This window comes from Tenrec ecaudatus, chromosome 17, assembly GCF_050624435.1.
Source record: "Tenrec ecaudatus isolate mTenEca1 chromosome 17, mTenEca1.hap1, whole genome shotgun sequence".
Classification (NCBI taxonomy): Eukaryota; Metazoa; Chordata; class Mammalia; order Afrosoricida; family Tenrecidae; genus Tenrec; species Tenrec ecaudatus.
This window is the reverse complement of record NC_134546.1, coordinates 55318701-55341819: the sequence shown is the minus strand read 5'-3', so window position 1 is coordinate 55341819 and position 23119 is coordinate 55318701. Positions and strand designations below refer to the sequence as shown.

Sequence of the window (23119 nt, the reverse complement as noted above, 5' to 3'; positions counted from 1 at the left end):
GGTGAGTTACTCACAGAGAAGGCAAAGATGGATGTGGCAGATGGGAGCACAGCAAGACAAGGAGGGAATTGGAGCATCCTTGGTGAGCTGAGTTTAGGGGTAGGGGAGAGGGGCAAAGGTGAGATCAGGAGGGCAAGGTTGGACCCTGAGAGGTGCAGTGGGGTCCAGTGGCTGGGGGCAGGGCAGAGGCAAGTCCTGAGTGTGGAGTCACGCTGGGGACCTCACACAGAAAGGACCTGGTTGGCCCTAGCCCCCAGGACTCTAATGACCAGAAGAACTAAATGGTGCCAGGCCACTGGTGACTGTGCTGATAAGGGATCACGGAAGAAGTCCTGGACAGAGTGGGAGAAAATGTGGAACAAAACTCAAAATGAGAATAATAATATAAAGATATCTGAGCTTCGTGCTCAGTGGGACCCTTGAGGCATCCTCTAAGCCTTTGAACTTCACTCGCCCCTGACTCCACCCCACCCCAACCTTTTTTTTTTTTAATTAAAAGATAATTTTATCCGGAGCTCTTACAGCTCTGATCACAATCCATACATCAATTGTATCAAGCACATTTGTACATAGGTTGCCCTCATCATTTTCTGGACATTGACTTTGCTACTCCCATCTTTCAGCCAGAGGCAGGCCTATGAGGTGCACAGTTGCCCCAGGGAGGTGCACACTCATCAGAACAATGAACCTGGAGAGACCAGAAGGGCAGCTGTGAGGCCCCGCTTAAGCACAGAAGGCAGAGGGGGATCAGGACGAACAGGAGGGAGGGAAACAGTGCACACCGGGAGGCTGTGGAAGCGTGCTTTCAGAGTGAGAGGACTGTGCGTTCCTATGAATCTTGGAGCCGGGAATCACTTTGCTCCAGAAACTTGCAACCTAACCATTATTTCCAAAAAAAGGAAGGAAGGAAGGAGGAGAAAGACAAGTGGATCACAGATGGGGAGAAGAGCTCAGCCTCTGGGCTGCAGGTGTGGGGCTGGTTCACTCCTGAGTCCCTAGCCAGAGATCCCTAGCTCGGGGTCTCCTCTGGGCAGCTTGGGAAGAATGAGTTGGGGTCCCTGGGTGGAGTGAGGGGAATCACCTCACCTCAGGGTGGATCTCACCCCCACTCAAGTGCCTATTAGAGTCTAATAACTAGACACCTGGCTCCACTTTCTTCTCAAGTGTGAGTTCTTTTTTAGCAAGAGAGACAAAAGACTAAACACCTCATGGTAGTGTCTCAGGAACCTGATTTTGAAGGTTGGAAATGAGAGATGGCTCCAGTCCCCTTTAGAAGAAGGGAGAGCTGCTTCCTCACTGGGAGACTGTTTGTTTGTTTGTTTGTTTTCCAGGATGGAGGGCTTGTGGGAAGATGGGCCTGACTTACCCCCTCAGACCTGGGTGTCTAGAAGCCTCTAACAGGCGGCCAGTCCTGGCTCACAGGAGCCTAGGAGACTGCAGACACTAGGTGGTGGTAGGCAGAGATGCCAGAGTCCTCCCACTTGGCTTGAGTGGGTGACACCCTTAGGTCCTAAGACTTAGGATGATGACACCTGGCTGGTGTGGCCTCACCTAGGCCAGCCAAGCTTTGGAGCGCTTGGCGCGGGAGGGGGGAGGGATGCCTGGCATTTTGAACTCCCCCTCCCTCCCCCGCCTCTGAAGCAAGAACGTCAGGGGGTAGATCTGCAGGCCTGAACAGCACAAATGAAGTGGTTCCCGAATTTCTCTATTGGGGGGCGGCGCTGGATCGGAAGGCGGACTGGGAACCCTCAGGAGGGCGCATCAGGATGGTGAGTTTCTGGGTTTACTTTGGTGGAGGGGTGGAGCACACGGAGGCTGGGGGTGGAGAGTCCAGCCCAGGTCGAGGAGGGGCGGGAAAGCAGAGAGGCAGGGAAGGCGTCCCTCCTCCGTCCCGCCCCCTGTGGTGCCAGGGAAACCTGCGGTGAGAGGTGAGGGGCGGTGCCCAGGCCCACGCTCCGGGTTTCCAGGCTCGCTCAGCGTCCGCGCAGCGAGAGGCCGACTTAGCTGTGGGACGCCGGCGAGGCCTGGGGGCAGGGATGCCACTCCCGGAGCCAGCGTGGCTTGCACACGCACAAGCTGTGAGGTGTCCCAACTCGCCGCCATCGAGGCGATGCGGATGCGCAGCGAACTTACAGGGAGGGTGGATCGGCCCCTATGGGTTTCTGAGACTGTAGCTCCTTACAGGAGTAGAAAGCCCCCTTTATCCGCAGAGCCGGCCGGTGGTTTCGAACTGCCAACCTTCAGGTTAGCAGCCCACCGCGTAACCACCCTCGATCTGATCTCGGGTTCCTCATTCAGAAAAGGGGGCTTCCCAGCCAATCCTGCGCCCGGCAGAGGTGACACGTGGCCAGCACAGTAGTACAGAAACGATGCGGACCACACAGTCCGGGCTCAGAGGGGGCCCCCAGGAAAACAAGACTGCCCCTTCACCCCAGAACCGGGCCCTTCCAAGCGGCCCCGCCATCGTGACCTCGGTGCTTTCTTTGCCAAAACCGCCCTCCATGTATACAGTGGTTTAACACGTACATCCTGCTCCCCGCGTCCCCCCTCCCGCCCCGCAAACATTTGTTTTTGCATCTAGCGGCGTCTCTACCGCCTTCCTGAGCTGCAGCGCCCAATTCTCCGATGTCGTTGGCGCCCGAGACCGAGTGGATAGATTTAAACCAGCCCGCCGTTGGCCCTCAGCGGCTGCGTGCACGGTCGACAACAGGGATGTCCCCAGCGCACGCAGAAAAGGGGCTGGCGGGCACCTTCCGGCTCCGAGAGCTCCCGCGGGGCATCGACAAGCCCCTGCCCGGGGACCTTGCACCTGTCTGGTCCGCAGGTTTAAGTGCGTCGCGACACACGGATGGGCGGGGCCTGCCGTGGTCCGAGCCACCGCGCGGCCCTCCCGGAACTAGCCTTGACCGCTCTGCCGCAGCGACCGGAACGCGGAAGGTGGACAGTCCTCCAGAGCCTTCGAGTCGGGGGCTAGAGCGGCCAGTCGTCGAGCGGAGCTGGCCCCGCACCGGCGAAGGCTACGTCACGCGGGGGGCGGGGCCGCCACGGGCGGAGGCCGGAGCCGGAAGCGGAAGAGGTCCTTGGAGCGGGGAGTGGGGCCTAGCCGCAGCCGGAGCCTGGGAGACGGTGAGTGTGGGCCTCGGCCCGCGACGGCGGCGGCGGGAGGTGAGTTGGGCTAGGCGGCCGCGCCGGATACGAGCCCCGGGCATCCCGCGGCGGTCTCTGCCCGCTTCCTTTCTTTCTCCTCCTCTGCCTGTCTCAGCCCGCGGCCCCGACCTCTCACCCCTGACCCGCCGCTTCTCCCCCCACCCCCCCGGGGGTGGATCACTGCAGACCGCGACCTTTAGGTGCCTCGGGGTCCGGGTAGGACCCCCTCCCGCAGCCCCGGCAGGGATCCACGATCGGCCCCGCGCCTGGGCGAGCGCGACCCGCGGGAGCTTGGAGGGGTCTGCAGACCTCTGCTCTCCTTGGCTCGAAGCGTGGTCCCCAAACTCGCCTCCCCCGAGCAGCCTGGCGTTTGGTTCTGGCCCAGGCCGGCCTGCCCCGACCCCCGGGTAGCCCCTCCGCGCCAACGGCGGCGATTTGGGGGCGACGCGGGGCTCCCCGGGCCCCGGGGCGGCCGGAAGGGCCGGGAGCGAAGGCCCGGGCGCAGCGCTGTGTTTTGTGTTGATGGAGCCGCTCCAGCCCGGGGGAGGGGCCCGGCGAGGCTGACAGCTCCAATATGCCGGCGTCCCCGCGCCGTCGTTCCGGTGCCAGGGCCCCGCTGGCCCGGTGCGGAGCCGGGGTGGCAAGTGCCGGAGAGCCGGGCCCCCTTCGTCGAGGCGGCGTTGGCGGGCTTCCAGCTTCCCTCCTCCGTGCCCTTGAAGAGGAGGAGCCTTTCACCCTCCTTGCCGTGGCGGCTTGCGAGGTGGCAGGTTTGAGGTTGCAGTGGTGGGACCGTGCCAGCCAAAAATAACCATGGGGCGCTGGGGTGGCGGGGCTTCGGGAGGGCAGTCGCCGACCTGGCTGGCTGCACTTCTGGTCAGCCCAGTTCTCCGGCCAGGAACAGCAGATGAGACGAGGACGCCTGCTGCGTCCCAGGGAGAAGCGCTGGCATCAGCGTGCCGCTCCTTCACATGACGTTTCCCACCCCCTTTCCCCCCTTCTCTCATTGTGAGGAGCAGAGAGCCTCCCAGAGGGAGTTGGGCCTTAGCTTCTCTGAATGGCCTGGGTGAGAAACCACCCCGGGCGCCACCCATTTCAGGTGGGAGGCCGAGGAGGGGGTCTGGTTCACCTGCCTGCAATGTGTTGAAGGATGGCTTCCCTGATTGTCGTGGTGTGTGTGTGTGTGCGTGCTTTTTTGGTTTCTGGTTTTTGCTCTGTGGGTCTCCTGCTTGTCATCTCTCCCACAGTGGCTGGGAGGTGCCCTTGTCTGAGTTTCCCAAGGTCTAGGCGCAGGAGTCCTCAAACTGCAGCTGGCTGAGGACATTTATCCGTTCTGCCAGGTGTTTCTGCCCCATTTTGTTTTTTTACTTCAAAATAAGACAGGTGCAGTATGCATAGGAATTTGTTCATTGTTTTTTTTTAAACTGTAGTCCGGCCCTCCAACGGGGCTGAGGGACAGTGAACTGGCCCCCTGTTTAAAAAGTTTGAGGTCCCCTGATAGAGTGACTGGCTTAGCTTTATGAGGACAGTGAGGCACAACACTGGGGACTGAGCCAGTTTTCCTGTCCAGAATGCTCTCTTTCCCAAGATTCTTGGGAGGGGCCTTCGAAACTGTTCTCCTGCCCCTCAGGCATTTAACCCAGGCTCAGACTTGTTAACTGGGGTCTTGGCCCCTTTGGGGTCTCCTGTGGGCCAGTCCTGTGCTAGTCCCTATGCTTAGAGGAGACACACTGATAGCTCACAACCACCTTGTGGAGAGAGAGGATCAGTTCCCAGGGGAAGCTGAGCAGCGGGGTAACCCGCCTGAGGACACACAGTTCCAAGCGGCAGGGTCAGGATCCAACCTGACTTCCATCCCGACTCTGAAGCAGGGAGACAGAGGTGTTTCTGGGTTCTGGGAGGGAGGCTGTGGCTTGGTGTGGACTTGAAGCCTCCTGTTCTGATCCTTGCTAGGTGAGAAGGGCAGGGCCCCACTGATCTGTGGGCGGGCCTGTTCTTGCCACTGGAGCGTCTTCCCGGTCAATTAGTGAGATGTGAGGTGAGCTTTCATTCCATAGCTTGGGCACCTGCCCTAGGGTAATTGCAGGAAAACAGGGATGCATTAGTCAGCTGATCATCAAAACAGCACAGAAATCCAGGCTCTTAAGAATCTGTCAGCCATGTCACTGGGTGTTTATCTCACAGGAATGCCCAGGGGTGGGCCCGTGCCACTTTCTGGACTGTCCAGGTGGAAAAGGGGAGACATTTGATTTGCTGCTGGAGGAATGGAGGCTAGGGACTTGGTCAGGAACATCGAGGCACTTCTAGGCATTTGGTCAGGCCGACCTCACTGCCCCACTCACCCCCACAGGGAGCTGTGCGTGCTGGTCTCCTGGTGGTCTCCCCTGTCTCCGTGGTGCGGACTCAGCAGGTTTGTCCCAAACGTGCTTGGTCAGCCAAGCCCAGGAGACTGGCTGTCGTCTAGAAAGGGTGCCGATTTGGCCCAGCCCTCCCATGGAGGCAGTGCCGTGGCTCTGGGCTTGGGTGGAGCTGGGAGTTAGTCTCACATAGCCACCACTTTCAGTGGGTGCTGGGGCCCTCTGGTGCTTTGCTGTGGCTGGGGTGAGTCTTCTATCGGCTGCTTCCCTGTGCAGCCAGCCCACCTCGCGGCTGCTCCGAGATGGAATAGGAGTGGGCGTGGAGCAGGGGGATGAGAAGAGGGGGCAGCAAAGGCTATCTTGGATGGACATGAGGTGCTGTCCAGCCTGGCACCCTGGGCAGGCTGAAGGCTGTTACGTGGACTTTGAGCAAGAAACATGGGCACTCTATGGACTCTGGCATCCCAAGGGTGCTGAGACTGGGTGCCTACTATTGAGGACTGGCTAGACTCTCAGGTGGACTAGGTACTGTTGCAGGACCTCGTGGTTTCTGTCTCTGAGGGCTGGGCCTCTCATCTGTGGCCCCTCAAATTGACTTGTGGGCCTTCTTTCCTCGAGTGGGGTGCAGCCCTGGGCAAGGAGACTTTAGGCTTCTAAGTGGAAGGTATGTCACCTTGCTCCCGGGTTGTTAACCTCTTGCCAATAGCCCTTTGACTCCGGCCCCTAGTTTTGCAGCTTGGTCACTTCATAGTCAGTCCCCTGCCCCATCTCCCTGACATTGTCCCCCTGAAGCTTTGCTCATCATTCCTACCTGCCCACTGGCCTTGGCCACCGGCCCCAGCTCCCCCGGCTCCCCAGGTGCTCAGGCCAGTGAGGCTCTGCCTGGGAGACAGCTGCTGGTTGGTTCACTAGCAGAGAGCGAGAGTGAGAGAGAGAGAGAGAGTGCGACCTGTCTGTTCTTGGCCAGTGTGACCTCAGAGTTCTTCTTCACTTCATAAACCCCTGTGGGGGCTGCCCCCCCCAGCAGAACAATGGGCCTCTTCTGCAGCGTCCTGGCTGCCTGGCAACCCCAGAGCTGGAGGTGGTGGCGGCTAGCTGAGCAGGGCACCCTGTCTTGTGGCCTAGATGCATCACTGTAAGCGATACCGCTCCCCTGAGCCAGACCCGTACCTGAGCTACCGCTGGAAGCGGAGGCGGTCTTACAGCCGGGAGCATGAAGGGAGACTGCGCTACCTGTCCCGGAGGGAGCTGCCACCCCGCAGGTCGAGATCCAGGAGGTGAGCGGGCATGAATGGGGTGGCAGGGATGACCTGTGGATGTCCTGACCTCCACTTAGCTTCAGGCCAAGGTGGCTGTGCAAGTCTGTGGCCCTTCCACTGCTGTACTTACCTCAAGAGTCTTCCTTGGCGGGGGTAGGGGTAGAGGTGAGGGTGGGGTGTGTAGCCCTGGCTAGTAGCTGATTCCTGCTCCTGCCTCAGGCCCAGGCTCCGGCCACAGACTCCCAGGAGCCCAAGGACCTGGACGGGCCTTCCTTCCCCACTGTTCTGCCTCCATCGTGCCCCCTTCCTCGGCCCTCTCCCTGCCGCTCTGGCTTCTGGCCTGGCAGTAGGGAGGTGGCTGGTGGAAGGAAGGCCTCTGCTGACCACCTGCCTGCCTTCTTGGCAGCCATGACCGCCTGCCCTACCAGAGGCGATACCGGGAGCGGCGAGAGAGTGACCCGTACCGCTGTGAAGAGCGGAGCCCGTCCTTGAGTGAGGATTGCTATGGGTCATCGCGGGCCCACCACCGCCGGCGTTCCAGGGAGAGGGGACCTTATCGTGCCCGCAAGCATGCCCACCATTGCCACAAGCGCCGGACCAGGTCTTGTAGCAGCGCCTCCTCGGTGAGTAATTCCAGAGTGTGCTGGCGGGGGCTGCCGGGCCTCAGCTCTGGGTGCTCTGTCTTCTCTCAGACTGGTAGGTCCAGGTGAGTATGGCCCGCCCTGAGCACACACGTGGTGTGCGTGCGTGTGTGCGTGTGTGTGTCATCTGGTCCAGGCGCTGCGTTGAGCTGGGTGACCGGCCGCCTTCAGCCACGTGGCAGTGGCAGTTCTAGAGGCTCTGGTTCCGGTGCTGGCTGGCTGGGCTCTCTGTCTCCAGGCTGCTCTTGGGGACCCAGTAGCGGTGCTGTTCTGTGCTCTGCGTGCTCTGGGCCTTCCCTCCAGGAGGTTGCCTGGCGGATCAGCTTCTGAGTGGTGTGGTGTGTGCCCACCTTGCAGTCCAGCTCTGCACACCTGCCCACCCAGGTGGCTGGGTGCTACCCGTAGGTGAGAGTGGCAGTTGCTGGCCCCCGGCCAAGAGCAGGGACTAGCCGGTGGTCCTGGCGTGGTGGTCCTTCCTCCAGGCCCTTGGGAAGGCGGCCAGGTTGAGTCTCGGCGGCACCCGCGCGTGCTGCCTTCTCGTCCCCGTTCCCTCCGAGAGGAGGCGCGATGGCGGTGGCGAGGCCAGCCGCTCCTCCGCCGGCTCCGGCTCGGTGGCCCAGGCCAGAGCAAGGGCCCGTGTGCGCGAGCTGGCGCCACCTGGCGGCCGCAGCGCAGAGCCACAGGCTGGCCGCGCGGCCGGCCTCGCTCCCTCTGCGGGCGCCCTCTGGTCGCGAGGCTCGGCACGGGCAGGGCCAGAGGTGGCCCGCGCGTGTGCGGGCCGTGGTGGACGGAGCCTGCAGGCCAGCCCGTCTGGCCCATGTCCTGCCTGCTCGAGGCTGGCGGCAGGAAGGGCTGCGGCTGGCAGGCCTTGTCTGGAAGTGGCGCTCGAGGCTGGCCACAGATGCCGTCCGGGGACAGTTAGCAGCTTGGCTGAGTGGGCGCAGTCGGGCCTGCGCAGGGCTGCAAGGACAGCAGGGTGGCCCTCTGACCGGTCCACATGGGCTGGCTGCCTTCTTGCGCCGTTCTCTCTGCTTCTTCACCTTGGGCCGAAGCCACCACGGGAGGGCCTGGGAGGGGGGTGCTCCCGGGCTGTGGCTCTCCTCGCGGCCTGGCCCCTCGGCGGCAGAGGTCGGTGGTCGCTCCTCCCTCCCAGCACTGCTCCGCCCGCCTTGTAGATAATGTCCGAGTTTTCTTTACATACCTGTAGCTGTGTTTACTTTTCTGTGTTTGAAGTCAGTTTGTGTCTTGACGTGTCCCTTGCAATATCCCTATCGTTATATATGCTGTGTGCCTTATGAAATGCTGGGATCTGGAAAATCCAACCACCAACCCACCGGCTCCGCACCGTCTCCGCCTCTGCCTTTGACTGACACCTCAATCTGTCAATCGGAACCGCCTACCATGCGATTGGTCGGATGGCGTTTCGGGGGGCGGTGCATGCAGAGAAGCCAACAGAGCAGTAAGCGCAGCAGCCGGAGTGTGGAAGATGACAAGGAGGGCCACCTGGTGTGCCGGATCGGCGATTGGCTCCAAGAGCGATGTACAGCCACCTTTCGTAAAACTTTACCTCTCTACTTCCTACCCCCTGTTAGAGCAGACTCTCCTGCCCGGAGGGGCTGCTAGTGCGCGGGCGCCTGCGCGGGGCCGCCAGTAACTGCCTGAGCGGCACAGGCACTAGCAGCTTCGGTTGTTAAGAGTGTAGCCGTGGAGAGAAGCCTTTTTGTGATTAAGAATTTGAGTGTTGTGACTCACAGGAGCGCCGGCCCCCGCTTGGCAGCCCCTCACGCCCTGCTTCTTTTCTCTCCTAGACGAGATTGTGGGGAACCTGGGCGAGGGCACCTTTGGCAAGGTGGTGGAGTGCTTGGACCATGCCAGGTGAGTGGACTGGGAGGAGCGGGAGGGGGTTGGGGGGCGGCGGTCATCAGAACTGACTCTTTTCTTTCTGAAGACTAGCCGCAAGGCCAGAGCGGACCCGTGCCAACTGGGGTTCAACTGACCCCATGAGATGAGGGGGGTATTCTTGCTGGATGGTGCCTGGTTCTGCCCCAATTTCCCCCACCCCCTGGACCCTTGGAGGGTCTTGACCTAGCAGGGCAGAGAATGTTATCTTATCTCCTCTTGGCCGGGTTTCCCTGGCATGTTGCCCCAAGCAGGCCAGTGGTTCTACCAGCTGCGGTGTGGCCAGGGTGGAATGGGGTGTACTCATCACCAGGTGGGACGCTGGGGTGTTGCTGCAGCCACCCCCTCCCTTCCAGGCGTAACAGGAAAACCTGTTTTGCCCTTAACCATCTCTAAAAGCTCAAGCATACGAACACATGAGGCTGGTGCAGGGCCGGGCATATTTCGGGTTGCCCTGTAGGGGGCTCTGCCCCTGCAGCCCTCTCCCTGGTTAATCAGCTACTGTAGTCACAGGTGCTGTGTTCTTGCCGTCCCGTTGGCCAGTGACCTGCAGGTGCAGTTGTCCCTGTCTCCCAGCCGTGGGGGGTGGGTGGGAAGAGGGAGGAGCTGGCATCATCCACAATAAGAGGGTGCTCAGAAAGGACCCTGAGACCCAGGAATCTGGCCATCAGCGACCCAGGAGGGCCGGGCCAGGGAGGATGGAGCTATTTCATCCTGAGACTGTTGCCACACAGGTGTGGCTGACCCAAGAGCGGCAGCTCATGAGGGCAGCTCTGCTCCCCGAGCTGTGCCACTCTGAGGAGCTGCAGGGGTAGGCGGGGCAGGGAATTTTGGGGCCCGGGTCCAGTGGGGACTGGAGAGGAGGGCCTCACCCTCCTGTCCTGCAGGCCCCTGTGGGATGGTGACCCCCTGCCACAGCAGGGTAGGCCCTGTTTCAGGGGGAGCCTGTCGTGGTGGCTTCTCGGTGATGTGGCAAAGAGCCTCTTCTCCAGAGGAGGCCTCGCCTTGGGGCCTGTGAGTCTTCCTGAGGCCGAAGGATGGGTGCCTGTGCTGGGGCTGGCGACTGTACCTGGGCAGGAGGGTACCTCTGCTTGGATCTCAGGGCGGTTGGGGCAGGCTGGGGGAGGGAGTGCAGAGCAGAGATTAAGACCCTTCACAGGGAGCCTGGCATTGAGCTTGTGGCTGGGAGGTGAGTGGCGGGTGAGCCAAGAGGGGGGGTGGTCAAGACAGCAGTCCCTGGCCTCAGGGAGAAGACCCACTTCTCACTCCTTGACCTTAATTTTACTTCACTTTACTTCAGGGACAGTTGTTGATCTGTGGGGTCCCAGGTGGGATGGCCTAGCCAGGGTCCAGGCTTAACTGGCCTTGCGGCAGGCTCACTGCGTGAATTCTGGGCTGGCCTCTGCTCTGCCCACACTTAGCCCGGGGAGCCAGACATTGCTTCATGAAAGCCGGAGGCTGGCATGGGTGCCTAGAGTATTCCCGTGTGCGCGCGCACGCGCACACACACACACACACACACACACACACACGGGAGGTAAGGAGCTACGTGCGCGCATGCACGCACACACTGGCAGCCTAGGCTCTTTGGAAGGCGAGTAGGCCCCTGCTGAGTGGGGTTTGCTGGGACCGTGGCAGGGACAGGGTTGGGGAGACTGGGCACTGCTGACCAGGACCCACCTTCTCCCTGGCCTAGAGGGAAATCTCAGGTTGCCCTGAAGATCATCCGCAACGTGGGCAAGTACCGGGAGGCCGCCCGGCTAGAGATCAACGTCCTCAAAAAGATCAAGGAGAAGGACAAAGAGAACAAGTTGTGAGTGTCGGCAGGGAAGCCTTCAGGGGCCGTTCCAGTCCCTGGGCCCGGCGCTGCATCCCATCAGAGGCTGGCACTGTGCCGCCTACTCTTGGCGTGGAGGCTTGCTGGAAGGAGCCTTTGGACTCCAGTCCAGGCCTCACTTCAACCAGCCTAGTGCCAAGGCAGGCGGGCCCCTTCTGCAGCTGGGGACCAGGTTGTGGGGGCCTGTGAGGCAGCAGAGTGGGGACACACGCTCAGGTAGTGGGGGGTTACGCAGAGGAAAGCCTGTCTTTGGCCAACATGCTGAGCTTCCTCGCCTCCAAGCACTGGGCGGCCCCTGGAGCAGCTCAGTGGAGTGAGGGTGCCGTTCCTTCAGACCTGAACCCCAGTTCTCCCCGAACCTGGCAGGAAGCTCAGCTGATCTGGGGGGTGGAGGTGGGGTATGTCCCCGCTCTGTTCACTGATGCACCTCCCCCTGGTATGTGGCCCAGGTGAGAGTGGGGATGGGCTTCATCTTGAGGGGGGTGGGGAAGCCCCAGCACTGAGCCTAGAGCCCACCTACCCTCCTCCCCAGCCTGTGCGTCCTGATGTCGGACTGGTTCAACTTCCACGGGCACATGTGCATCGCCTTCGAGCTCCTGGGCAAAAACACCTTCGAGTTCCTGAAGGAGAATAACTTCCAGCCTTACCCTCTGCCCCACGTCCGGCACATGGCTTACCAGCTCTGCCACGCCCTTCGATGTAAGTGCCGCCGGTTCCCAGAACACCCTGCCGGGCCGGGCCCCTTTGGCTGAGCGTGGGACCTCTGTCCCCGGGCAGTGAGAGCTGCTACTGCACCACTAGCTCAGGTCCCCACAAGCCAAGACCTTATTCCATTCCCACGCACAGCGGCCCTGTGAGTCCTTATGGGACCAGCTAGCTGTGCCTGGCTGCCTCTGAGCAGCTGGCGGGTTTGAACCACCAGATTCGCAGTTGAGCTGTCTGACACCCCCACCAGGGCCTTTTTGTAGAGGAAGGAGATCCAAAATCAAGCCCACTGCTGGCAGGTTGATGGGACTCATTGTCCCTGTAGGACAGGTGTCCTCAGGCCGGCAGAACGCTTTCACCACTCTGCGCCAGGGCTTCTGCATAGCCGGGAGCTAGACTGAGCAGGAACGCCAAGAGCCTGCAGTGTGGAGCCTCATGAGGGCTCAGCTGGGAAGGGCGGGGGCTGAGTGACAGGAGTTGGGGAGGCCGTGGGTGGGGGTAGAGGTGAGGAGAGCAGGACCACTGAAGGCCCAGCACGTGGCTTCTGCGGCCTGGCTTCTCCAGCCCGGGCGCCTTGTTGCCGGTTCAGAGCAGTCAGTTTTGTGGTGTACTGGGCCCCACGAAGGCGCTGCTGCAGCTTTACTGTGTGGGACCAGGGGAGGAGGGCAAGTCTTCATAGAAGCCCTCTCCTCCACCTTCCTCTCTTTATTTAATTACACCCCAACCCCCCCCCCCCCTCTTTCTGGAGTCCCAGCAACACGAGGCTCCCGGGGCCCTGCACAAGGGTGGGTGGGCCTGGCCACCACTGGCTTTGCTCAGGGCTCTGGGTTCCAGCCAGTGGGTGAGCCCAGAGTCTCAGAGCTTCCTCCCCCCTCCCAGTCCTACACGACAACCAACTGACCCACACAGACTTGAAGCCAGAGAACATCCTGTTTGTGAACTCCGAGTTTGAGACCCTCTACAATGAGCACAAGGTACTGTGGGGGCGCGGGGCGCCAGCGGCTGGGCCGGGCTGGGCCCTGGGCATGAGCCCTGACCCGGAGCCTGCCCCGCAGCGCTGTGAGGAGAAGTCGGTAAAGAACACCAGCATCCGCGTGGCCGACTTTGGCAGTGCCACCTTCGACCATGAGCACCACACCACCATCGTGGCCACGCGGCACTATCGGCCGCCTGAGGTGATCCTTGGTGAGTGGCTGTGAGGGGATCCGCAGAGGCTGCAGGGTGCCCGCGGCCCCCGCAGGCAGTATCTCCAGTCAGCCTTACCGAGAGGCTCATCTGCTGCCGGCCAGGGGAGCAGCTGCCCGTGGCCACGGCCGGAGCTCGGGGCAGGACCTCAGCTTGCCTCCATCTTGGCTTTCAGAGCTGGGCTGGGCACAGCCCTGTGACGTCTGGAGCATTGGCTGCATCCTCTTCGAGTACTACCGGGGCTTCACGCTCTTCCAGGTACGGCCGTACCCACTCCCACCCTGCGTGGAGGTGCTTGGGAGGGCTGGGGTGGGAGGAAAGGGCACTCCAGGCCTCGGGTGGGTCGGAGGGCACCTTTTCCCAGGGCTGTGGCTGCACTAACATGTGCGCACCCCTGACTTGTCTCCAGACACATGAAAACCGCGAGCACCTGGTCATGATGGAGAAGATCCTGGGCCCCATCCCCTCCCACATGGTCCACCGCACCCGGTGAGCAGCCACTAGGCCCCAGGGCGGCCCCGGCCTTTCCTTTCTGCCGGGATGGGCTTTCCTGGGCACCTGAGGCTCCTGACGATCCTTCCTGGACCTTCCGAAAGGCCCTGTGCCGTCCTTCCCCACCCACCAGCAGAGGTTTGTTCCCTGCGCACTGCCAACACTTGACCCCCTGGTCCCCATTTCCAGGAAGCAGAAGTACTTCTACAAAGGGGGCTTGGTCTGGGATGAGAACAGCTCCGACGGCCGGTACGTGAAGGAGAACTGCAAGCCTCTCCAGGTCAGTGTCCGAGGCCGCCCGCCCTCTGCCTGCCTGCTCCGGGGAAGGCTGCAGGCCCGGGGGCCCTGACTGCCGTGGAGGAACCCCAGGGGAGTCCGAGGCCTGTGACCCCGTCACTGCCTGCCTCCCTTTCTTTCTGTTTGGGAAGGACTCGGTGGGGGGAGGGGGTGTCACCCAAGGGAACCAGCCAGGAGCACCAGGACTTTGCATGGGGCAGAGGCACTGAGCCAGCAAGACAGCCAGTCAGACCAGAGCCCCAACCAGGCTCACAGCAAGGAGCTACCTGCTTCTGTCCAGGAGGGCGAGGGTGGGCCCCCTCCCCCGGGTGTCCGACCAGGCTTTGAGAGGCAGGGGGCCTCGGCCGCACTGAGGCCCTGTGTCCCTGCGCAGAGTTACATGCTCCAAGACTCCCTGGAGCACGTGCAGCTCTTTGCCCTGATGCGGAGGATGCTGGAGTTCGACCCTGCCCAGCGCATCACACTGGCCGAGGCCCTGCTGCACCCCTTCTTTGCTGGGCTGACCCCTGAGGAGCGCTCCTTCCACAACAGCCGCAACCCGAGCAGATGACAGGCGCAGGCCCTGCATGGAGGCAGCGGCGGAGGTGTCGGCGTCTGGGACTGGGCTGCCCAGCCCCTTTCCTCCAGCCACCACCACCAGGCACCCGGTGCCGGGGGGCCGGGGCCACCCAAGGAACAGTGTCATGTGAAGGCAGGCAGGAGGAGCCTGCAGCAGGAGACTTGGTGCCCAGCTGCCAGAAAGCACAGATCTGACCCAAGCTATTTATATGTTGTAAAGTTATAATAAAGTGTTTCTTACTGTTTGTAACCCCTCGTACCCGTGTGTCCGTCTCCAGGCTCCTTGCCTCCCCCCCCCCCACCCCTTGACCCCCTAAATAAAGTCTGTCTTAGCAGTTCAGCTTGTGGAGAGCCACGTGTGACCTGGGCCAAGCACAGGGGGCTAGCCAGGTGGAGACCACTAGGAGGCAGGACATCCCTCTGGGCCCAGGTGGAAGGCCCATGGGGCACTCTGCTCCTATTCCCATTGCCTCCAAGGCTCTGGGACACAAACTGACTGTCCTCCCCACCGTCCACAAAAGCCCACGCACACCACGGAACTCGGGCATTCAGCTTTATTTCAGTGCTGGTTTGGGTTCCTCTAGAGTCATAGTCTTGGCCACCTGACAGACTGGGCACTGTAGGCGGGAAGCCTCAGAGGAGAGCTGAGGTCCAGGAGCATGCTAGCTGAAATGCCACTGGAGAAGGCAGGCCCAGAGCCACCGGGAAAGCGGTGAAGCTGAGGCTCCACACAAGCTCCCGGGCCCTCAGCATGGCGGTCACCTCAGGGTCAGACTGCCCGGAGCAAGCAGGGTCTTCTGAGCTGTGCCCCACCCTGCAGGGGCCTGGCTGCTGGGCAGCCAGCTAAAATGCCCCTCCCTCACACTGTTGCTTGGACTGCACCCGATACAAAGAGCCCTGTTTGGGGGAGTGGAGGCTCAGGGAGGGAGGGACCCAGCACCAGGCTCCCTCTGCCCAGTCCTCTGCTCCTATGAAGAGAGGAAGGAAGAAGTGCCTGCCTGCCTGCGCCCACAACCAGAGGTGAGCAGTGATGTGTGCACCTGGGGCCGAGGCCCCGTCAGCCAGCTTATCCATATGTAGCCTCATTTGGCATCTGAGAAAGGGCACTGGCTTCAAGAATGGACAGCTGACCAGGGTGCGAAGCTCAGTGCTGTGGGGGCAGCACTCTGGGATGATGGCTGCTGAGGACCACATCCAGGAAGGGCGGGTGAGTGAGAGGCAGAGCAGGTGAGTGAGTGAGCGAGCGAGCGAGCGAGCGAGGCAAGGTTCCAGTTTGGGGAAAGGGTGGGCAGGGCAGAAGCACCAGGGAGCCTCTTGTGGCTCAGCACCAGGCTCCCCCAGAGACCCCAATACTGAACATTAAAGCTGCACCCGAGGGGCCTGGCCCCAGACAAGGCAAAGGCAAAGGTTCGGCCAACAGCAGCACAGCCTGGTGCTCCCCACAAGACAGGTGGCACCCTACCTTTCAGAGGGATGCAGTGGGGAAAATCCAGCATAAACTAGAGAGACCGGCTCACAAAAGATCCCTTAAAAATGCAGGAGGCTGGGTGCCTGGGGAAAGCCTAGTCACCCTGGCAAAGAAGGATGGGGAGCTTGCCCTCTAGTGGACAGCTGCAGCATGGCTGGCTCTAAAGATGAGGAAAGGGCTGCCCAGGCGGGGGAAGCAGGGGAGGAGCCGCAAAGCTGGAAGGGCAGGCCCTCCACTGGGACCACCCCATGCCGGGCACTCACCCAGGCCGCTGTAAACCTGAAACACAGTCGGAGAGCTGCCTATGTCTGTAAACAAAGCCCCACCTGGCCCCGCACACGCAGAGGGAGGAGCGCCTTCGCAGGCTACGGGCAGGGGACAGGTCAGTTTCAATATATCTGTCCTCTCACCCAAGAAACATCCTCAAGGGGGGAGGGGGACTGACAAGGTCCATGATGCTTCACATCCTTAAGGCGTTCGCTGTCACGTTCCCGCGGCAGCAGCAGGGGAGGGAGTGCTGGGCCCAGCCACTCTGTCTCACCTCTAGGCCGAGTGCAAGGGGATGACAAACTTGCAGCCAAAGGGCGAGTGGTAGTTGATGCCCACTTCCTGGAACACCTGCTGGGGGATGCCGATATCACACAGGTAGACTCTGCCCGCGTGGTCCCCCAGCGGCAGCGGCAGGCCTAGCGCTAGTGACCACTTGGCATCGATGCCCTGCTCAACTTCATGCACAGAAGGGTCTATGCTGAGTACCGGTGCCCGGTTCTGGTTGGCCCAGGCCACGGCAGCCTTGTACCAGGGCTGGTCTCGCAGGAAGGCGTTTTCAGGGCAATCCAGGCAATTGATCACCAGGTCCACAGGGCTGGTGGGCAGATCTGCAAGCAGAAGCAGAGCAGCCTCAGCTGGGCTTAGCGACACCCCACCACCTCTCCCAGGCTGGGCCAGGTGTGAGAGGCCAGCGTGTGGCAGCCTTTGGGAGCTGGGCCCTTCTCTCGGCCCCGCCCTTCCTCATCTCCTGGGGCTAAGCCCAACCTCCAGCCCACCATTGTCCTCTGCTAGCTCCATGGCCACACCAGGCCCTGGGACAGCGCAGAAAGGACCCGCTCAGTCGTGGACCCGCCTCCGACACGAAACAGAAAGCAACAGACAGAAGCAAGCCAAATAAGAGGGCACCAGGGCTTGTGGGGGAAGAAGCCTTTAGGGGGAGCCTATGGACCATGGAGGGGCCATGTGGGAGAATGCAGCAGGAAAAGCCGCAGCAGGAGCTAAAAAAAGCACGCCTCTCTCGTTGGAAAGGCGTGGCTGCCATGCCTAAAGCATGCCGTCATAAGCCAGGAAGGTCATGAGTGAGAGCGCTGTCGGTTCGTTTTCTGGGGCTAGGAATCTGGCCAGAGAACTGAGGCTGATTCCTGGGCCATGGCTCCCCAACCTGCCAATGATCCCTCACAAGGCCTCTTCTCTGGGCCGCGCTGGCTCGAATCCTTTCCTGTGTTTTCTTCCGATTCCAGTGAGACCTCGCGCCACACTCCAGGCGAAACCTGGGGCCTGCTCCACTCAGTGCAGCCATCCCTTCTTCTCTCGCTTCCGCTGAGCCCACCTGCCAGCACAGCTGCTCGCCCGGCCCTTCTTCCCCGCGCTGAGGGCCACGCCAGGCCTTGTCAGCTCCACTCAGCACTGCCTTCCCACTTTCCCACACTCCCCCTCCTTCCCCTCCTCCTCCCAGCCGGCACCCCACTGGGAGGGAGGGAGGCTTCCCCTCACGCCACTGTCCATGGCCGTGGGCTGGCAAAGCGCGCCCACAGGGTGAGGGGTGCCGCTGAGTCGACAGGAAGCCCTGGGACAGGGAGGCAGACAGCCTGGCCTTTCCCACGTGGACTACAGCTGGAGGCTCCATCTCCCAGCCTTTCTGCTGCTGAGAACGTACCCACTGTGGCTGCCACCAGGGCACCTCCGGGTCCTCAAGCAGAGCGTCTTTTTCCTCCCCTCTGTCCCCCGATCTCTGCGAAGGCCGCTCCCCTCCCTGCCTAGCCTTCCCAGTTCCACAGGGCCCAGACTCTGAAAGCCCCCGGCTCTTCTCAGTCTCATGCCCTCCATTGCTCAACGCCGGGTCGGCAGTTCAAACCCAGTGGCTGCCCCTCTGGAGAGCAGAGGCGGTCTGCTCCCGTACAGGGAGGGCCCCTACGAGGCGGAGCAGCCATGAGGGGCTGAGGGCCTGGTTTTGGGGGTTGAACACTCCTGACACCTGAGCTCACAGTGCCCTTCCTCGGCTTCTCCCTGGCCAGGCTCCTCGGTTCTTCCTGCCCAACCACACCCCCCACTCCCAACCCAGCCCTCAATGCAGCGGCTTCACTACTTCCCACAACACTGCCGAGCCAACCTGATGCAAGCAGGGCTGCACGGTGCAGCTCTGTGGGCGTGTGGGCTTGCCATGCCGTCTCTCTGTCCCATCAACCTTCGGGGCGGGAAGACATGCACCCACTCCCCTTGAGTAGGAGGGAGGAGGGCACCAGGGACATTGCTCTCTGCAGCTCTAATGAGCCTCGGCTTTGTCTTTACACACACGGTGCCTTTCCACCAGTGGCCACTGGGTGGCACCATCAGGCCGCCGAACTAGCGCCGAGGGAGGCGGCCAGTGCTGCTAGGGGGAAAGGCCCACCTTTGAGGCTAGAGACTTGCTGGCCTTGGGTCTTGCTGAAGAGCGAGAGCTCGTTGGTGATGGACTCCAGCATCTTCACAAAGTTGGGCAGGAAGAGAATGACCTGGACGTCGTGGTTGGCTAGGTGCCGTCCGCAGCTGATCCCCTGGGCCCCCTTCACGTGGGGCCCGCACAGCAGGGCAACTGTCGGTCTCTGGTGAACATTTTTGGGATTCAGCCTGGAACAGAGGGCGATGAGGCGCAGGACTGGTGAGACCTGCCAGGCCGGGCACTGCACACCGAGACCAGCGCACCAAGCCTGGGCTCTCTCGGGTTTTTCCCCTTTCACCAAGTCCCAACCGCTAAGGGGGCCCAAACCCACTGCCCCGCACCCCATGCTGAGACGGACTTCTCTCCGGGAGCCCACCAGGGCTTGCTCATCTACCACTGCTGACAGAAAACACGCGTCTGGTCCACGAACACAGCGCAGCTCTTCACGGTGTGGCCTCTGGGCCAAGTCCTGACTCACCAAAGGTCTCTGCAGCCTCCACTCCCCTCACTACTGTACTCTCCCAAGTCAGGCAGCCCCGAGCATGCCCATCTACTCTTCGACGTCCCTGCCCAGGAACTCTGACTGCCTGGGGAGATCCCCTCGAGCCCCATCTTCCAGGAAGCCTGCCCTGATTACTTTGGCTCACCTGAATTTTTTCCTTTTTTCAACTTGGACGACCTGTAGCAGGTACCTGAGGGTAGGATGGCACCCTCCTCCATCAGAGACCATCCGAGTTCTCTCTACTGCGCTGTCCACACATTGGTGAGAGTGACAGAGTATCGAGAGAAGATACTACTCGGACCTGCTTTATAGGGGTGTGAGCTGAGATCATGGGGACAGACCTCAGCAGGTGCATGCTCATTCACTGCTGGCCAATGCTATGGTATACGGGTCACCGAGGACAGAGGTGAGGGTGCCTAGTCTTCAGCCAGCAGCTTCCTGGGACGCCTACTTGACGGAATATGGCAGCCCAAGTGGGAGGTACGTGTCCGCAGTCCAGAGCGACGGGAAGCACTTCAGTGCACATTCCCCAGGGAGGACGTCTCTCCAAGCACAGCCACGCCCCACCAGTGCTATTATAAAGCTGCTCCTGCGGATGCCCCGCACCCCCACCTGTGACAGGATGCTTATCTCTAAGAGCATCCTGCACTCTTTGTCCCTAGTTCTTAAAACGCCATCTGCACCTCTCGTCTCTTGCAAGCCCAGTACTCCCTTCCAAGTCTTCCCCTCGAGGGCTTGGAATATTCCAGATTAGTACACTGCGCGTTCCAAACATGTCTACTCTCTGACAGAAAGCTGAGCCAGGGGGGTGAGCTCCTTTCCACACAGGGTGGCTGAGGGCCATCTCAGGAGACTAGTCATGATCTGGAGAGAGCAGGAGAATGTCTTCGAGTAGGAGATGCTGCTGAGGTAGGGCACACGACTGCCCGGGTCTGTGCCCTGCAGCAGGGGCACACGGCAGGAACTCGGCTCTGCCTGGACTGGAGACCTGGTTCTTCTGCTTCCAAGTTGTACAATCCTGGGCAAAGGCTCAAATCCGAATTCTGCCGTGTGCTACACAGACAGGAAGCTTCAAAGTCAGAAGAGGGGCTTGGTTTCTCTAAGGAAAATCAACCACGGCCGGGCAGGACCAGAGCTGCCCTTCCGATGGGAAGTGGGGGCCCAGGGCAGAAGTGAGGAGGGTGCTGGTACATCAAGAAGGCTGCTGGTGGACAAAGTACGTGCACAGTGGGGACGTGTCTGCTCTGCAAACCTGTACCTGAACGACACTTTCACAAGGAGAGGGGGAGAGCAAGCTGTTCAGACAAAGAACCAGGCCTATGCACGACCAGCACCAAGGGAGGAGCTGGCTAGAAAGGGGCAGGGCAGTCCACTCCTGCCCAAGGACAGCTGCTTCTTAGAATTCACTTAATGGCCTCAAACACGCGCCCCTGGGGAAAGCCGATGTCAGGAGCAGCTTCTAATGTCTGCGCTGGACCCAGTGCACCTGCAGAGCTAGCCCCCCACCCTTTCTTTGTGGGGGCTCTATTGGCAACTCCCTGGCACTGGGAGTGAAAGGCGAGGACCCCTCGCCCCAGCCTGCATCAACCCAAGTGTATGGCGGCGGCGTCAAACACAGCCTGGCGAGGACACCAGGGAGGGGCAGACAGTGGCTGCAGGGGCCGAGGCTCCTAGCTGCAGTGCACGTACTCTCGCAAGAACTCCCATTCCCAGGGCTGCGCACAGTCCCAGCCCAAACAGGAAAGGGAGAGCTGGGTCATCGGAGGCAGCAGCTCTGCTGGACTCCAGGGCTGCTGGGTGCTGCTCAGGAGACCAGGCTCTCTCGGTCCTGCTGGACGCAGGCCTCCCCACTCAACATGCCCCTCTCCCTCCGAGGGCCATCGTCCTTCCAACTAACAAATGTGCCAGACCCCTGCCAACTCTACTTTTCCTCGGCCCTCGGCAACGCCGTCGCCGATCATTCCCTTCTCTTGGATCTTCAACTCCACCCTCCCGGTGTTCTTGTCTCCTGGCTTGCTTTCGGTCTCCCGTGGATGTCCCCCAGAATTCTCTGTGCACCCCTCTCTTGAGACCCTCCGTGGAGGCTGCTTTCACAAGGGCTACAGGTTGATGAGGCCGACCTCTGCTGAGTCCAGGCCCTTTCAGATGAGGTCCCGGGGCAGCTGAAATGCAACATAACCCAGACGAGCCAGCCCCCCAACCGGATCCTGTGGAGGCTTTTACCCCCTCCAAGCGGTGGCCAAGACAGAATGCTGCCCAGTCCAGCACTCGCTCCCCCATGCTCCCACCATCCATCCAGTTACCTGGTTCTACTGAGCTCACGCCCACTGTTCTGACCCCTCCGTCCCTGGTTGGGGCCACCATGCCTCTCTGCTCCAGGTTTAAACCGCTCTTTCTGCCTTAGTTACTTGCCCCTACTCGATCTATGGTCTGCAGGGCACCAGTCGCCTTCAGCAAGCGTAAAGCCCGTGCTGTCCCAGCACAGCGGGAAGCCCTCAGCAGCTGCCCCACACTGCTCGGCTGGACCAAGCCGCCACCTTCAAGCCACACACAAAGTGGTGCAGGGCCTCTCAATTCTCCCTACCCGGCCACAGGGCACTGCCTGTGCCCAGCATCCATCTCCCGCTTCCTGCTCGCCCTGCTCTCCAGGACCCCTGCTCTGAGAAGGTGGGCTCCTCTGGGATGGGCAGCAGGACAGTTTCCTGGACCAGTTTCAACTTCCTAGGCTCCGACTCGGTGCCCTGTGCAGAACCCTCACGGCTCCTTGGGGGCAGGAGCACTCTGCTGGTCTTTGTTCGTGGTATCCCGAGTATCTACTGCACAAGGTCTGGGACAGAGTGTCACCAGCAAACAGCGGTGTACCTGCGCCCGCTCAAGGAGACCCAGGGGCAGGTAGGAAAGTACCACGCCCCAGCTCCCGACCCCGCTGCCACAGTGTCTCTGCAAGTGCTGCTCAGGGCTGAAACTCGGGGCGAATCACACCCCTGCCCACCTAGGTCACATGACAAGCCCAGGGTCCAGGGCCATCTCTGCAGGTGTCTAGAAGGGCGGCCGCTGGGAGGCAGGCAGGAAACCAGGAAAGTGGGAGGCCGCCAGCTGGCTGTGCGGAGGCGAGGACTTGCGAAGGCCGAGTGGGAGGAAGGGCAAACAAAGCTGCCGTCACACCCGTTCTAGTGGACGGAGCGAGCGCCCACCCAGTTGAAGCCCCCGCTGTGGCCCCGGCTTTACCTGTTGGGTCCTCCGAGTAGGGTCAGCGCCATCTGACTGGCGCAGACGCCAGTCATCTCCAGTCTCCGCTCCAGGGTCAGCCCATGCTTCTCAGCCACGGACAGCAGCTTCTTATGCAGTTCATAGGAGACACTAGGGACCACCAAGCCGGAATCTGTGGGGAAGAAAGGGAAAATGACTGCGGGAAATCAGGGCCAGGCACAGGTGTGTGCATGCGTGTGTGTGTGCGCGCGCACGCGCTCTCCTACAAAAGCTAACCCGCTCACCTGCCATGAGTACAATCCCTGCAGCGCTCCCAGGCTCAGGCAGTGGGTGGTGCACGACGAACACAGCCCCCCGAGCAGTGAGCGCCACACGGTGAAGGCCCAGTCTTCCACAGCATATGTGGGACCCCGAGAAAGCTGAGCACAGCGTACGCAGTGTGTGTTATCAGTAGCCCACCAAGAACCTGCTTTCCCCCAGACGCAGGGAGGCCCTGCCCGGCGATGACTACCGTCCTGTAAGCCGGCCTCCCTCCTAACCTCCTGACCTGTTTACTCCCTCTGCTTCCTCTTCCTTCTCCTCTCTGCTACTCAGCGGAAGACACAGCCAGCCAGCCAGTTTATCCACCCAAATCATCCTGTCACGTGCTCCAAATCTGGGGCGAGTGCGGCAGGGAAGGGGACATGTAAGTAAACCCACGCCCTCCTTTCATAAGCCATTCAGAATAAGACCAACATTTTCTATTCATCGTGAAACATGGGAACTCGATAAAGGCAGGCTGAAGAATCCTGGGCACTACAAGTACCTTCTGGAAAGTACCTGGTTCTTCTAGGCACCCAGTTGACACGTGTGCCGGCTCACACACGTTAGGGTGTG

The 23119-nt window shown here is 61.1% G+C and overlaps 2 protein-coding genes across 3 annotated transcripts in view; one reads left to right on the top strand and one right to left on the bottom strand.

The window, feature by feature from the left end:
* The first annotated feature begins 3001 nt into the window (after nucleotides 1–3001).
* CLK3 (CDC like kinase 3) lies at nucleotides 3002–14624 on the top strand. Of its 2 annotated transcripts, none has more exons than XM_075535616.1 (13): nucleotides 3002–3126; nucleotides 6627–6778; nucleotides 7167–7383; nucleotides 8845–8941; nucleotides 9210–9276; nucleotides 10997–11113; nucleotides 11670–11836; nucleotides 12722–12816; nucleotides 12898–13027; nucleotides 13203–13285; nucleotides 13437–13516; nucleotides 13709–13799; nucleotides 14190–14624. In XM_075535616.1, exons 2-13 carry the CDS (start codon nucleotides 6627–6629, stop codon nucleotides 14364–14366), a joined length of 1473 nt encoding a protein of 490 aa, XP_075391731.1. In that variant the 5' UTR covers nucleotides 3002–3126; the 3' UTR covers nucleotides 14367–14624. The 2 variants fall into 2 exon arrangements, with proteins under 2 accessions (XP_075391731.1, XP_075391729.1); XM_075535614.1 differs by having other exon boundaries at nucleotides 3053–3165.
* A 296-nt stretch (nucleotides 14625–14920) lies between these two features.
* Nucleotides 14921–23119, bottom strand: part of EDC3 (enhancer of mRNA decapping 3) — a 44505-nt gene continuing 36306 nt past the window's right edge. The window contains exons 5-7 of the mRNA XM_075535526.1: nucleotides 22262–22415; nucleotides 18502–18719; nucleotides 14921–16720 (exon numbers count right to left, since the gene is read on the bottom strand). Of these exons, the coding sequence (XP_075391641.1) occupies nucleotides 16386–16720; nucleotides 18502–18719; nucleotides 22262–22415 (707 nt within the window). The 3' untranslated portion in view covers nucleotides 14921–16385. The remainder of the gene's footprint in view (nucleotides 16721–18501; nucleotides 18720–22261; nucleotides 22416–23119) is intronic.